A 15,265-nucleotide genomic window follows, 5' to 3' on the forward strand; every position below is an offset into this window, starting at 1 on the left:
TTTTGCCATAAAGCAAAGTAAGGTCAAGGGACCTGCCCAGGAAATTCAGTTCTTAGGAGTAAAATTGTCAAGATGAACATTGTGTGGTGGTTTGACAGGAAATGTGTTTTTTGGGATGCTTCGGTCAGGCCAATGGATGTTCAGACTTTAATATTGGCATCTAACCTGGCCATTAGGACATTGGACACGCCTCTGAGAACACGGGGTTAAAAGCAGAGCTCTCCCCTGGGAGGCTCTCTTGGGTTCTGGTGAGGAAAGAGATCAGATCTCTCCCCCGTCCAGCTGCTGCTGCTGGGCGGGAGAGGGGAGCCATGCGGCCGAGTGAGGTAGGCCGAGGCTTGGACCGAGAGGGGAGGTGAAGAGGCCCCCGAGGATGGAAGGGTGGGAGAAGTACCAGGAGGCATCGGGCAGCCCCCCGCCAAGAGAGAGTACAGCCTGTGCCTGAGACTGTAACCTTGAAACTTGATAAACATGGGCCTGTGCCGGCAGCACGGCTGGGAAGGAGAAGAAGGGGGGGGGTGCAGCCGGCCGCTTGTAGGAGCTTTTAACCCCTTTTCGGAGAATGAGAACTTTACAGAACATTGACCTTTCCTAGAAGAGAGATAGAGTGGAAGATGAGGAAGGAAATGTGCAAGTGTGAGAGAGGTCTGGGCGAGTGAGAAATAGTGGAAGAATAGAGAAGAATCCTAGTGGGAAGAGATGATGGAGTGGCTTTTGCTGGACTCTTTTTGTACAGCCATGGACAGAACCATGTTCCTTGTGATACAGAGACTGCATTCTAGGGGGAGGCAATGCCTCAGAACCAAGAGGGTTCAGTGTTGGTACCCCTCGGCCCCAGGGGGTGACAAATATGGAGGGGGACAGGTGTCTCAAAGGAGAGACTGTGGGGACAGGTGTTCCAAAGGTGAGACTGTGCTCTTTTTGGAACGGGACAAAGCATCCTTAAAAAGACAACCCTAGAAGCAGCTCTGGTCTGTGTTCAGTGGTGACAGCACTGGACATGAAAGGAAGAGGTCACGACGGCAGATGTACTCGGGGCAGTGCCACGAGTGACACGGAAACACACGAGGCTTCAACTGTGTTTCCAGGGGAAGCCCATGGTACAAGAAGGACTCCTCTCCTCTTGATGAACTGAGGGTTGATTGTCTGAAGGGTGGTGCTGGACCAAGAGTTGGTGATTTGGGGAATAGATGCATTGTATTGGAAATTTGGTGGGGGGAGGAGGAAATGTATTTGTAAGGTTTTCATTTTTCCTGTGTGTGTTCCTTTTTATATATAGTGTAGTGTAGTTAATAAAGTTTTGGTTTTTTTTCTTTCCTAAGTAGGAGCCTGCTTTGCTTATTCCTGGTCACATCTCACAGCAGAAACCAGGGAGAAGGTATCTTCATGGGGGCACTGGCATTGTGCCAGTGTCAAACCACAACACATTGTTAGATTGCAGTGGATGTGATTAACAAAATAGCAGCTATGTCCCCACTGACCAGCAAGAAGGAAACAGGCTTTCTTAGGTACTGTGGGTTTTTGGAAGATGCACATCCCAGAGTAAAGTCAGATTTTAAGCCCTCTCTATCTTGTGACCCAGAAGAAAAATTATTTTAAACGGGGCTATGAACAGCAACAAGGTTTTGAACAGATTAAACAGCAGATTGTTCATGCAGGAGCCCTTGTGTCACAGACATGTTTTATGAAAAATCCTTTCCTTAGAATTTTTTCTCCTGAGAAGCTGAGGCCTCAGGAACAAAATGTAAACAATAATTATCTTCTGCTGTGGAATGCAACAGGTGCATCTTTGATTGGTCTCATGTGGTTGTTTTCTAATTAATGGCCAATCACAGTCCAGCTGTATCGGACTGTCTGGTCAGTCACAAGATTTTATTATCATTCCATTCTTTCTTTTCCTTGCAAGCCTTCTGATGAAATCCTTTCTTCTATTCTTTTAGTGTAGTTTTAATATAATATATATATAATAAAATAATAAATTAGCCTTCTGAAACATGGAGTCAGATCCTCATCTCTTCCCTTGTCCTGGGACCCCTGTGAACACCACCACTTGGGCCAGTCAGGACAAGACAGGATGTGAGGAACATGCTCTACCCTGCAGATTGGAAGAATGGTCCTTCCTGGAGCCTCCGGCAAAAAATACCTGGGGACACTCAAGGACAACCCCTGGGATTCTGGACTTGGGGGTGCAGAGGATCTGAGGCCAGCTACACCCCAACTGAGAAGGAGATCCTAGCAGCTGATGAAGGTTTTCAAGCTGCTTCAAAAGTGATTGGCACTGAAGCACAGTTCCTCCTGGCACTCTGACTGCCAGTGCTGGGCTGGATGTTCAAAGGGAAAGTCCCTTCCACACATCATGCCACTGGTGCTTTGTGGATTAAGTGGATCACTCTGATCACACAGCAAGCTCAGAAAGGAAATCCTAATTTCCCTGGGATCTTAAAGATCGCTGCAAACGGGCCTAAAGGTGAAAATTTTGGACTATCATTAGAAGAGGAGGAGGACAAGGTGAGAGGGGCTAAAGAGGCCCCAGCATATAATCAGCTACCCAAAAGTGAAAAGCAATATGCTCTCTTCACTGATGGGTCCTGACGTATCACAAGGATTCATCAAAAATGGAAAGCTGCTCTACACAGTCCCACACAATGAGTCACAGAAACTATTGAGGGACAAGGTGGATCAAGTCAGGTTGCAGAGATGAAAGACATCCAGCTGGCTTTATATATGGCTGAAAGAGAGAGATGGCCAACAGTCTACTTCTACACTGACTCCTGGATAATAGCAAGCACCTTGTGGGGATGGGTGGACCAATGGAAGAAGGCCAATTGGCAGCACAGAGGAAAACCCATCTCGACTTCTGAATTGTGGCAAGAGATTGCTGCCTGGGTAGAGAAGTTGACTGTGAAAGTACATCATGTAGATGCACACATACCTAAGAGTTGGGCTAAAAAGGAGCATCACAACAACAGACAGATTGATCAAGTTGCCAAGAATAAAGTGTCTCAGGTAGATCTGGACTGGCAACATAAAGGTGAGTTATTTCTAGCTCAGTGGGCCCATGACGCCTCAGGTCATTGGGGAAGAAATGTAACATACTGATTGGCTCATTACCGAAGGGTGGACTTTACCATGGACATCATCTCCCAGGTTATTCATAACTGTGAAATGTGCTGCAATCAAGCAGGCCAAGCGGGTAAAGCCATTGTGGTATGGGGGATGATGGTCAAAATATAAATATGGGGAGGCCTTTCCGATTCATTACATCACACTCTTGCAAACCTGCCAAGGCAAGTGTTACGTGCTTATCATGGGGGAAGCAATCACTGGATGGCTGGAGACGCACCCTGTGCCTCACGCCACTGCCTGGAACACCATCTTGGGACTTGAAAAGCAAGTCCTGTGGCTTCATGGCACCCCAGAAATAATTGAGTCGAACAATTAGACTAATTTCAAAAACAACCTCATAGACACCTGGGCCAGAGAGCACGTTATTGAGTAGGTGTATCATATTCCCTATCATGCATCAGCCTCTAGGAAATTTCAACAGCAGAATGAACTATCAAAAACCACATTGAAAGCAATGGGTGGTGGGACCTTCAAACACTGGGATCTGCATTTGGCCAAGGCCACCTGGTTAGTTAACATCCGAGGTTCTACCAATCAAGGTGTCCCTGCTCTGTCAGGACCCTTATGTACCACAGAGAAAAAGTCCTTGTGGTACAAATGAGAAATAAAGACAGATTGGATTAGCCCTGCCTTAGGCAAAGACAAACTTATCGGTGGGATTGTTTTTGCTTAAGGATCTGGTTGCACTTGGTGGGTAATGCAGAGGAATGGGGAAGCACAATCCCTCAAGGGGATGTGATTTTTTGGTTAGAACTGTCTGTAATGTTGAATTATATATGTAATATTAGTTGTTGAATGACGCTCCCATTATATATCATAAATACCTGACCAATGAATTTGGACTACTCAAGTTACACTAGTCATGGACTAAAATTAACAAAATTCTTGGGAGAACTGTCATTGAACACTTAAATAATAACTGTGTTTGTATATAGTTATTTGTATGTGTATGTGTATACATTTTAAAGCTATAAAATCTGGGCATGAGATCCATGGTATAGAATAAGGGGTGACAATGTCTTGGGTACAGAGACAAGGAGGTGGAGCTTTCAGTGCTGTTTATTCAATATTCAATACCATTTTACATCATAACCATGGGCATGTGTTGGGGTTTGACACTGGCTAGAAGCTAGAAGCCAGGCACCCACAAAAAACCATTCACTCATTCTCCTCTGCTATAGTTTAGCAGAGGAGGGGGAAAGAACAATCAAAGGGGCTCATGAGTTGAGGTAAGGATTGGGAAGAAACACTCTAAGGGCAAAACTGGCTCAAAACTTGAAAGCTTTAAAGAAAAATTTATTAACAGAATTAAAAGAGGATAATGTGAACTAAAATAAACTTTTAGAACACCTTTCCCCTCCCCTCCAGCCCTTTCCTTTCTACCGACAATGAAAGGAGACAAAACATGGGGTTTTGAGTCAGTTTGTCACTTCTAAAAAATCTTTTTTCAGTTTGCTTAGGGAGAGGAGTCTCTTTTCCTATGCCGTGGGGTCTTTTCCATGGGAGACAGTTTGCTGCGAACTTTTCCAGCATGGTTCTAATTTTCACAAGTAGCAGTCCCGCCCGACCTGCTGCAACGTGAGTCCCTTCCACAGGCAAACAGTCTTCCCACAACTGTTTTCAGGGGTCATTGGTTCATGGGGTGTAGTCTTTTAAGGATGAGCTGTTCTAGTCTGGAAGCTAGGGTCCTCTTTCTATATCTCAGAAAGCAAGGGTCTTCTCTCCCTGTTCAAGTTTCTCACTATATTACAGCTTTTTAGCATCCATGCCCTCCAGTGTGAGCACTCTTTTTCATGGGCTGCGCGTGAACTCTGCATCCCCCCCATACACTTCATGAATTACAGGGAAACTGTTGTATTATAGTCCTCACCATGGCTTGCAGAAGGATTTCATCTCCAATGCCCAGAGCACCTCCTCCTCTCCCTCCCTCCTTTGCATCAACCTTAGTGTCGTCATGTTGCTCTCCTCATGTGTCTTCACCTTTTCATTGACTTGGGAAAGAATTGGTGTTTGTAGGTTCATTTGTTCTCAAGTTCTATCAATTGAAAAGTTTTTATAGAATTCTGCAGTGCTGAAAGGTTGATCCCATCCGGGTTCTGCATTGGGGAGCTGCTTGCCATGCCCTTCGCTGCTGGCCATGTAGTCCCTGCCAGAACCGAGCAGGTGGTGCCGGCTGCCATTTAGGGCTTCTGTTCATGCAGGGCATCGAAAAGGAGAAGCTATTGTCACTGCCCCTGCTCTTCTGTCCACAGCACAGCTGGTTAAAAGTAGCTAAGCAAGTAAAGTTCATTGCGAGCCATGCTGTGCCACCCCGACTGCACCGCCCCAGCTGTGCCGCCACTCCCAGCTCTGCGATGGCGGCGGCCGTGTGCCTGCTCCTGGCCCTGGCCACCCCCAGTGCCAGCCACAAGGCTGCTCTCAGTGCTAGGAGGGCACTGGCACCTACCCACCCCTCTGAGGAAGAAAGAGAGCTTCCCATGGCTTTTTTCTTTCTTAAATATGCTATGACAGAGGCATTCCCAACTTCTCTAATTGGGTCAGCCAATATGTCCATTATCAGCGCCTTCAGGGATTGGCTTTGCTGGACATAGTAGAAGTTTCTAGGAGTTTCTCTCTCAGAGGCAGCTTCTGTGGCTTCCTCCACCTCCACTAAAAGCCAGGTTGTGTTAAACTAACACAGCACACTTTTGGCAGGGAAAATGCCATGGCCAGAAATGGAAAGGGGGCCATTTTTGTTTGGCTCACTCCAGCTAAAGGACCTGCAGATCCCAGCACCCCATGCCCCACCATTTCCCCCCATTTCCCATCCGTCCAGGATGTTTTTGCAGAACAAGGGGCTGAGGAGAGACATCGGCACCACTCCAGGGGGATGGTGCTGAAGTGACAGCTCTGTGATGCAGCTGAGACCAGTGGAGCCAGGGCTGCACAGCTTTCAGTTCACCATGGGACCAGTTCTTCCCCCCCTTCAGGGTAGCAAAGTGACCTGGAGCAAGGACACTGATTATAACTGAGTCTGGCCAAGCCAAGAGGGAGTCCAGCTGAGCCGAAAAGGAGCCCAGTGAGGTGGTAAGAAGAGGCAGTAAGGTGGCAGAACCAACCTCCTCACACACCCCCAGTGGTAGTGGCAGTGCAGGAACCTGGTGTCAAAGTGAACTCAGCAGGGAGAGATACTCACTGCCACGACCACTGCCACTGCTGCAGTGCCTGGGCAGGAAACCCTCCACTCCAAATCTGGAGCTGCTCCAGGCAGCACCAGCTCCTCCCATCCCCCATTGGAATTGCTCCCTAAGTCCCTGCCATCTTTTCTTTGTTCCAGAGAGGCCACATGATATTGTTGACTTTTTCTGAGTGTGGAAATGAAACTGGAGATAATTTTAGTAAGGAGGTAATATATAAGAGCAGATCTTTATTTGAAGGCCTTTGGGGGCAGTTATGGAAAGATGTGAACAAAAGCCCACCTCCACAGGGGTGAGTACATTTTTATAGGTTTTAGGAAATCAGCATAATTGATAAAAAGCAACAGTTAGGAGGACAAGTGGTGATGCAATTTCCCCCTAGGTCAAGCCCCTTCTCTGGAGTCCCTCCTCTTCACCACTAGCTGTACTTTGTCCATGAAAATATATCTTGAAGAGTTGTTCTCAACCTTGGTTCCCAGGAAGAACAAAGATAGCATAGGGGCCTTGTACCCCCCGGGGCTTAGAGATCTGGAATTTGTTTTGTGTTTCTGCCTAGGGAAAGGCCATGGAAAAGTACTGGGAAAACTAGCCACTAATACAATAGACTACAGAGCTACAAATATATGTGCGAAGAATACCAAAAACGTATAAAAGAAGAAAAGGCAAACCCCAAAACATCATCAACACCTTGCTTTTGTTGGTTAAACCACTCTTTTGTACAATTTTCTTTTTTATTGTTGTGTTTATTGCTATTTTATTTACTAAAAATGTGTCTCTAACCTTTTTTAACCTCTTGTAGTTTCATTTTTTGGTATTTTTCTTCCCTCCACTGTCATGAGGAAGGGAAGGGGGAAAGGGCTCATTCAATCTTAAACTTTTCATCACTGTAAAACTGTTACATCCTCTCATCTTTGAAGACATGCCTACTCAAGCTAGATATACATAATATATTCACCTCCTCTCAAATTTCCTGCTTGACTACTGATTCTTCCCTTGTGTAATACAGATGAGTGAGTGGTTCCCAAGGAGTAGGTAGTGTCATCTGCTTCAAGGCTGCCCAGTATACCCCAGGTTACTGCTAAAGAGACAGTAGAAATAATTGTCTTTTTTTGTTCCCTAAAACAACATTTTTAAAAATAAAAATTATCTTTTTCAATTTAAATCTTATTTTTAATTGATTTTTAAAAATAATGTATTTACTGTAAAAGAAATAATTTGGTCTGGTTTGTGTTTTCTATACAAATATTATTTAATATGTCCAAACAAAGCTTCACTAATTGGGGTTAAGAACCTTCTTAGTGTTTAGAGAGGACAGACTGAGGAACTAGATATCATTGAGGAACTGTAATTAAAAAAAACACTGCTGTATATGGGACTTGAGAAAAACAGAAGGTTTTTTTACAAGTCTTTGCAATAATGTTAGAGCAGATGTGTGAAGCAGCATGGCCAGAAACTGATGGGTTTATTGTTTTTTATTTCATTGACTGGCTTCCCCTATTTAAAAAAAAAAAATTCCTCAGTGTGTGATATTTATGTCCAGCCTATAGGCTTTATTTTTCACAGTATCAAGTTTTATTTATTTGCATTAGATGGTCTTGTTTCTTTATTTAACAGGGGTTTAGGCAGTCTAACTCAGCATTGTCATAAAAGAACAGCTGGAAATCCTAATTACATTGAATGTTCTTGATGCAACAATCAGACTTGGTTCACATTTGTGTGATAACACTATCACTGGAGCTATTGAGACTGGATAAATCCAGCGGTCATCTTGTATTGGGTGATAAACAGAAAGTTGGATAACTTAATCTAAAACTATTTCCATTTGCAGTGTTTCAGTATTTTGGTTTCTTTTTTGTTCACTTGGGAAATTCCTTTTTCAGCTGATTTTTGAGTTATGTAAGTTGTTAAACATTGGCTGTATTTGCATTTTCCCCATCTATAGGTCATTTGGATCCAGGCTTCCTTGCAGGTGACAAAATATCTTTAAGTAATGTCCAGATCAATAATGAAATTAATATCGCCTCTTCTGATAGTGAAGTAGAGATTGTTGGAGTTCAGGAACATGCCAGGTATGAATTCCTTTTTCTTGTTCTAATATTTATTTCATTTTATCAGAATATCTGTATTGCCAAAATTAATAAAGAAAAAAAATGCTGACTTTCACTGCTTTAGTTATCCATCCATGACTGATGTCCAAAAGGTAGCAAATGTTGCACTCGTTTTTTCTGTTCCACTGGTCACGGTGATATCAGAATGTATTTTTCTTTAGAACATTACCAACTTGATAAGTATTCATATTAAGCTTGTGATTTGATATCAAACATTAACAGGCTAAAGATATGTACTATTAAAGTACCAAATATTGAAATACCAAATGTATAGACATCAGGACTTCAGATTTTAAAGGCATAGTGTGAATATGCAAATAATGAAACTAAAATATTTATATAGGTTCTTGTTTCCTTTCAAAATATTAGCTTTAAGCATTTAATCAGCTTCCACTTTAATTAATCAGTAGTTGTAAAAATGCTATTAACTTTTCAATAGCTTATATCTTAAGATAACCCCTTTAGATTGAAAATCATATCTTCATGAATCTTGGTTTTATTTCAGGATACAAGAGAGTTCAAATCCCCAAAGTAAAGGAGGGTACAGAAACCAGAGGTTTCAAGCTCAGATAGAAAGCTGTCCAGCTGTGCTTCAGGTGTTATTCTTACTAGGCATTTTTTAATGTTACTCTTCATCTTTAATCTATGATCTTTCTTTGCCTTAAGATATCATGAAGCAGTTGAACAAGACTGGCATTTGCATATAGTATGGAGTGTCAATTTGGTGGAATAAAAGCAAGTTAAAACACTATACGGACAAGGTCTCTCTAAAACTAGTCTGCTGCCTGGTGGATGTGGTGGATGCTTGGAGTCAGAAAAGGCATGTGAGGGGCAAAGCAGAGCTGTTCCTTGTTGTCCCTTCACCACATCTTTCTTTGTGAAAGGAAGAAGGAAGGTGTGTAGGACCCAGTTTCCCAGGCAGGAAACTGTCTTTGCTTTTAGAATAATGAAAGTCCTTGAGTGGCTAACTCTTTTGGAAGATACTAATTCCTTAAGAAGTAGCTGTCCTGACTGTTTATCCAGCAGACCCAGGGCTTGTAGTATCTTTATGCCAATAATAAGCAGTGTGGACTTGTCCTACAATACTAGTTTGTGTAAATCTGTCTAGCACTATGCATGCACAACCCTTCTGTTTGAGGTCCCCTATTCAAAAACTTTCCATGCCGCTTCCCTCAATAATATTTACTGTGTACAAGAAGGGAAATGTGAAGTAAATGCAGAACTGCCGTTTAAAATCAGTTTTAGTAGATATGGACTGAAATAATTTCAACAAAGGCAGACTTCACACTTTTGTGCTTTCCTTTGTTCATGTAACTATCTATCATCTCCCACAGACTAGTTTTTACTGGCTCTGTTAAATACTCACGTGTTTCAGTTGTTCAAATCCTATTTAGAATTGTATTTCTCTTGCAGGTCTAGGCTTGCAGTTATGAAATATTGGTGGGCTTCTTTCAGGGTTGTCTTTTGGAAAAGGTTTAGGTTTTTGATCAGTATTTTTACATGCTTAGCATGGTGTTTGGATTCTGTTCTCTTGCTCACACTGTTTTTTATCATGCTCCATATTCCATGTCATTATTGGACTGGTGTGAGTCATGACACCCTGGAGTTTGTCCATCATTTGTAGTTTTTCAGATTATGAACGTATTGGTGCAGTTTTTCATCATTAGAATATTACTTGGCATCTACTTAAGACACAAAGACTATTTTTTTTTAGTTTGTTTAATTTTTTCCAGTTATGCTTAAAAATATTTCTTCTTAAAAGAAAGAAATCAGATACATTTGTTAGAGTTCCGGTCTCTTATTGCTAATTCTTTGTAGATACATACTTTAAGTATGTATTTTTAACACTGAAGAAGTAATGAAAAAGTCATTTTAAACATCAAAACATCACATCCAAAAGTAAATAGTGTATCTGAGAAGGCAATGAGACATTTATATTCAGAGAAGTTACAGCTCAGAGAATGAGATTTTTCATTCTATTTAATGAAATTATAACAAGAACCAAGAGAGATGAGCATAACCTAAGTAGTTCTGGAGAAAATAAATTGCATTGCCTCAAAAAAAAAAAAAATTAAAAAAAAATGCCTGGGATATTTGAGCAACTCATAAAATTTAGGTTCCTGAAATACAGTACATGCACATTCACAAAGAAATGGGAAAAGCTTACCCCAGCAGCCAAAACACCTCCTACTTATGTGTGCAGCCACCATCAGTGCTTATAAGAGGCAAACCAATTTTTGGAGCACCAGATAGCAAGTTTTCCTAGTGTTTGTTTAAAACTTACAGGTGGAAATTATCATCTTAAATGCTCCAGTAAATTCTTGTCATCACTTTATCATATAACAAAATTGGTCTTTCATTGTGTTGTGTTTTTTTACTAATTATTATTATCTTGTGCTTCAATCATATCTACTATGAATGTAATAAGTAAAAATACTATGCAAATAAGTAGATATGTACCTTGCTTCAGCAAGGCACTTGAGTGTGTGTTTATCTATCTTTAAATATATTATTTAGTCTCATTGACTATAATCACTGAAAGATTCATTGTTTTGCTGAAGTTGGGCTGTACTGTTATCAGTGAGCATTTCTCAGCATTATTGTAATTTTAGTTAAGAAGACCAAAATAAATATCAAATGCAATGACTGTAATAATGGAATTGACAAGCTTTCTTTTTTAAATATTGTAATTAAAGTATCATTGCCTCCTTATATTAACATGGGTTTGATTTCATATAGAAAGATAGCTTTTCTTTGTCACATCCAACCTCACTTAAAATTTTTCTCTTTTTAAGTCCAGCGGGTAAAAGTGCTATCAAGAAACTATGCTTCTCAATAGTGCATGGTATTACACATAATAGGGTAGACTTCTTCAAGATCCTTGGGATCCGTGCACATATTTTATAAGGAATATCACTTTATACCCACTGGCAGAATTCAGTTCTTAAAAATAATTTTATCACCACCACCAAGTTTAAATTTAGTCTCAGCTTTGTTTACTGGGTATTTAAGATGTGATTGACTCTACAAATGGAAAATCCATGAGGACATTTTAGAGAGGGGCATGTTAACAAGATGCCTATGTGATAAAACACTGCAGCTAAGAATTTTGCTCCTCAATTCAATAGTAGATTTATTCCTTTGTGGTTTTTGCCTTGCTACAGGTATGTGCATCCCAGGGGAGGTGTGATTCAGAGTGTGTCATCTTGGAAGCGTGGCTCAAGCTCACAATATATTAACACTCAGCAAACACAATCATGGACAGCAGTGACTCCCCAACAGAACTGGTCTTCACCCCCAGAAGTAGTAGACCTCACTTTGGATGAGGATACAAGACGCAAATATCTACTGTAATGCAGTGTCCCTTTGTTTCTGTCCCCACCCCTTCTCCCCTTTGTGGCACAGAAGTTCATTGTTAAAGCTTCAACTTTAGAAGCTCCCTTCTTGGCTTTAAGAAATTCAAACTCATGATCTTTTTCATTCCCATAAGAATGTAGTATGATTTCAATATAATTTAAAATGGTTTTGCCTTTTCAAAGAAGGATTCCTCCCACAATTAAAACCTAATAGCACCAAATTTAAAACACATCTACAGTTTCTAACATGTGTATGTTAATCTGAAGAAATAACTGTGTGCAGACTTATGTCCACCCACCCTTTCTCAGCTCCAATTTCAGAACATTTTTAATTTATCAGTATATTGAGTTGGTTAGTAGAAGTTAGTGTTTTGCTGTGTGAGCATCAGTGATTTTGAAAAATGCTGTGTCCTCACTGATTTCAGTGGAACTGAGGGGTATTCAATACTTCTGAAAATTGGGCCAAGAGTATTTTTACCCAAGCTGATTTGGATATTTTACCAGCAAGAGGGACTGTCTTTAATGCAAACGGCCCATAACATATGCACTGAACAGCTTTTATTTTAAGAATTTTTATTTTCAATATAATTTATAGTTTGCACTCTTCAGTTGTATTTTATCTGACTACTGTGTTTCACTGATCATTTATCATGTCTTCTTATGGTTTAAAATAGTAATAGTAGTGACTTAGTAGCAGATGATTATGGCAAAAGCACAGGAAAAAGAAAAGTAATAAAAAGGCCCAGCATCCCTCTCTTTTTTAAATAGAGCTCTTTTTTTTTCCTAAATGAATCTTGCCTGGAGTAGGAGAGAAATGAAACATTTTGCTTGCAGTCCTCATTTCTACTGTTGCTTATTTGCGTCATTCACCATCTCAAAAAAAACCCAACCCCAAACAAGTTCCAAAATCCTAGTCTGGCAAAGCACTTTAGCAGCTGTGTAACATTCAGCAAGGACAGTTTGCTGAAACTAGATGGACCATTCAAGTGCTTAAAACTCTGTCCTAAAAGGTGTTGCAGGATAAGAACTTAAGGTTGTGATTTTTAAATTTATTTTTTTTAATAGATCTGGACTATTTTCCTGGCTTTAGGTCATGTCTCTTATACTAATTTTGGAATTGTTTTTTTCAGATATGATTCAGGAAACACTTTCTACCAGAATATTTACTGAAATCAGCGAAACTACTTACTTTAGCAGGCTGTAGTTTCTGTAGTGTATATGGAAATTCTTGTCACTCACCTGTCATTTTTAGCCTTTCTCAAGGCAAAAACCAAAGATTAGACTTTACAAGATTATATTCATTTTAAATGTCTATTGTGCAATTACAACATTTCTTTGTATTCCTGTTGTTTCTAGTGGGAATTTTGTACAGCTCTATCATCAGATTTTCTGCCATTTGAGGCTGAACAGGCAGTAATGAGGACATGGGAAGTTCTGTTTTCTTTTTGTGTTGGCTGGTTTATAAATTTTATTTGGCTTCCAATCATTTTATCTGCAGGCAAAAACAAAAACAAAAAAAACCAGAACAGCTCAGACTGCACTTTAAAGAACAATTAGATAAGGGATTGATATTCCAATTTCAAGCTTTCTAAAACATTGAATATAAGTATATTGCATGCCCAGAAAAATGTATGTGGTGCTTCTAGTGACTGATTTCTTTCTCTGGGGGAAGGAAAGAGGTAGGGAGGGGAGTGTGGATGGAGCCCATTCACACTGTAGTAGGGAAAAGCCCCATGCTATTTGGTCACTATAATCAATAGTGGCCGTCAATCTTTTCTCCTTGCATTTTAATCACACAACTCAGCCATTATTTTAGTGAGCTAGCACACATTTTGCAACAGTAACTTAAACAGTGACATACTGTGGCTGCTTTTTCCTGTTCCACAAAGTCTTTTGAACATCAATTGTGAAGAAAGTTGCAGAAATCCATTCGTAGTCCTTCTATTAAAAATGCAAGCTAATGCTCTTGTTTTTCAGTTTGTATATGATGTGAGTTCCATGTATATATAAAAACAACTGCGTCCTAACCAAGCTTACTCCAATTGTGCACTGTGTTTGTTTAAACAATTTATGTATTGTAGTCTGATGCAAGTTTTCTTTTATTTAAAACACTAAACGCTACATTTTTTTTCTTATTCTTAACAAATTTGAAAGGGTGATGAGTAATCTGAAAACTGCAATCACTGTATAGCTAGGAAGTTGTTTGGTTTTCTTTTTTTTTTTCCTTTTTTTTTTCTTTTAATAAGAGCAAAAGGTGCCTGTGTGATTTTGCTCTTCTCAACAGGAAACAGAAATGATAGCCATTGTATGGCTAAGAACCAATGCACTTGGGCCTGATCCAAAACCCATTGGAGTTGATGGGGGACTTTCCATGAACTTATGAACTTTAGTATGCATTGCCTCAAGCCCTTCAGGGTTTAGCAGTTCCTGAATTGCTGGAGTGTGAACTTGGAATCTTCTTTAGTGAAAACAAAGCATTGCTTAGAATATAAATGTTTAAAACGTGGAACCCTAGTTAAAAATTCTAAATTGTTCTCAACAGTCATTATTTAGTTCTCATTTTCCATCTAGTATTTAATGGTCTTTGAAGAAAAAATAATAATAAAACAGAGTGGTTTATATATATATATTTTTTTTTTTTGTGCAAGATAAGACCTTCTGTTTTTTGAATCAAGTCCGTAGCATAAAGGTTAAACTATTTAAAGACAAAATAAAATGGTGTATTATTTAAATAATATAAATTTGTTTGGGATTTCTTTCCACTTGCATCAATCTGCTTTGTCACATCGCCAAACTAAAGCCCTAAGGTCCGGGTTACAACTGTCCAAATTAGCACTTTTCCCCACTCTAATGTGTTTAATTTTGCACATTTAGAATGTAAAAGTGATTTCCTGACTGTAAAAGCTTGCTTTTATCTGTCAGACTAGAGCAGGACCATCACTTCTCCCTGTAACACTGGTGGGGGGTGTCAGGGAATGTCCAGGTACCAGTAACAAGCAGCTGCTGCCCATCATAGAACCATACAATGATGTGGGTTGAAAGGGGCCTTAAAGACAGTTGGCAGGGACACCTTCCACTAGATCAGGTGGCTTCATGCCCCATCCAATCTGGCCTTGAACAGTGCCAGGAATCAAGCAGCCACAGCTTCTCTGGGCAACCTCTGCCAGTGCCTCACCACCCTCACAGTAAAGAATTTCTGTCTAATATCTAATATAAACCTGCTCTTTGTCAGTTTGAAGCCATTTCCCCTTGTCCTATCCCTCCATACTCTTGTCCAAAGTCTCTCTCCAGCTCTCTTGTAGTCCCTTTAGGTACTGGAAAGTGCTCTACGGTCTTCCCAGACCCACCTTCTCCAGGCTGAACAACCCCAACTCTCTCAGCCTATATCTATAGCAGAAGTGCTCCAGGCCTCTGAGAATCTTTGTGACCTCCTCTGGACTTGCACCAACAGGTCCACATCCTCCTTATGTTGGGAGCTCATTGTGCTCTGCAGGATCCC

The 15,265-nt window shown here is 40.5% G+C and overlaps 1 protein-coding gene across 5 annotated transcripts in view; it reads left to right on the forward strand.

The window, feature by feature from the left end:
• LOC118701504 (protein C18orf25-like) overlaps positions 1-15,265 on the forward strand; it is a 110,386-nt gene that overhangs the window by 90,277 nt on the left and 4,844 nt on the right. For 3 of the 5 annotated variants that reach the window (XM_054517764.1, XM_054517766.1, XM_036406149.2), the window contains 2 exons: positions 8,245-8,371; positions 11,575-14,501. In XM_054517764.1, the coding sequence (XP_054373739.1) occupies positions 8,245-8,371; positions 11,575-11,764 (317 nt within the window). In that variant the 3' untranslated portion in view covers positions 11,765-14,501. Of the gene's footprint in view, positions 1-8,244; positions 8,372-11,574; positions 14,502-15,265 lie in introns of those variants that run through there. The other 2 variants (XM_054517767.1, XM_054517765.1) reach the window with 2 other exon arrangements.

The sequence above is a fragment of the Molothrus ater genome, chromosome W (genome assembly GCF_012460135.2).
Source record: "Molothrus ater isolate BHLD 08-10-18 breed brown headed cowbird chromosome W, BPBGC_Mater_1.1, whole genome shotgun sequence".
Classification (NCBI taxonomy): domain Eukaryota; kingdom Metazoa; phylum Chordata; class Aves; order Passeriformes; family Icteridae; genus Molothrus; species Molothrus ater.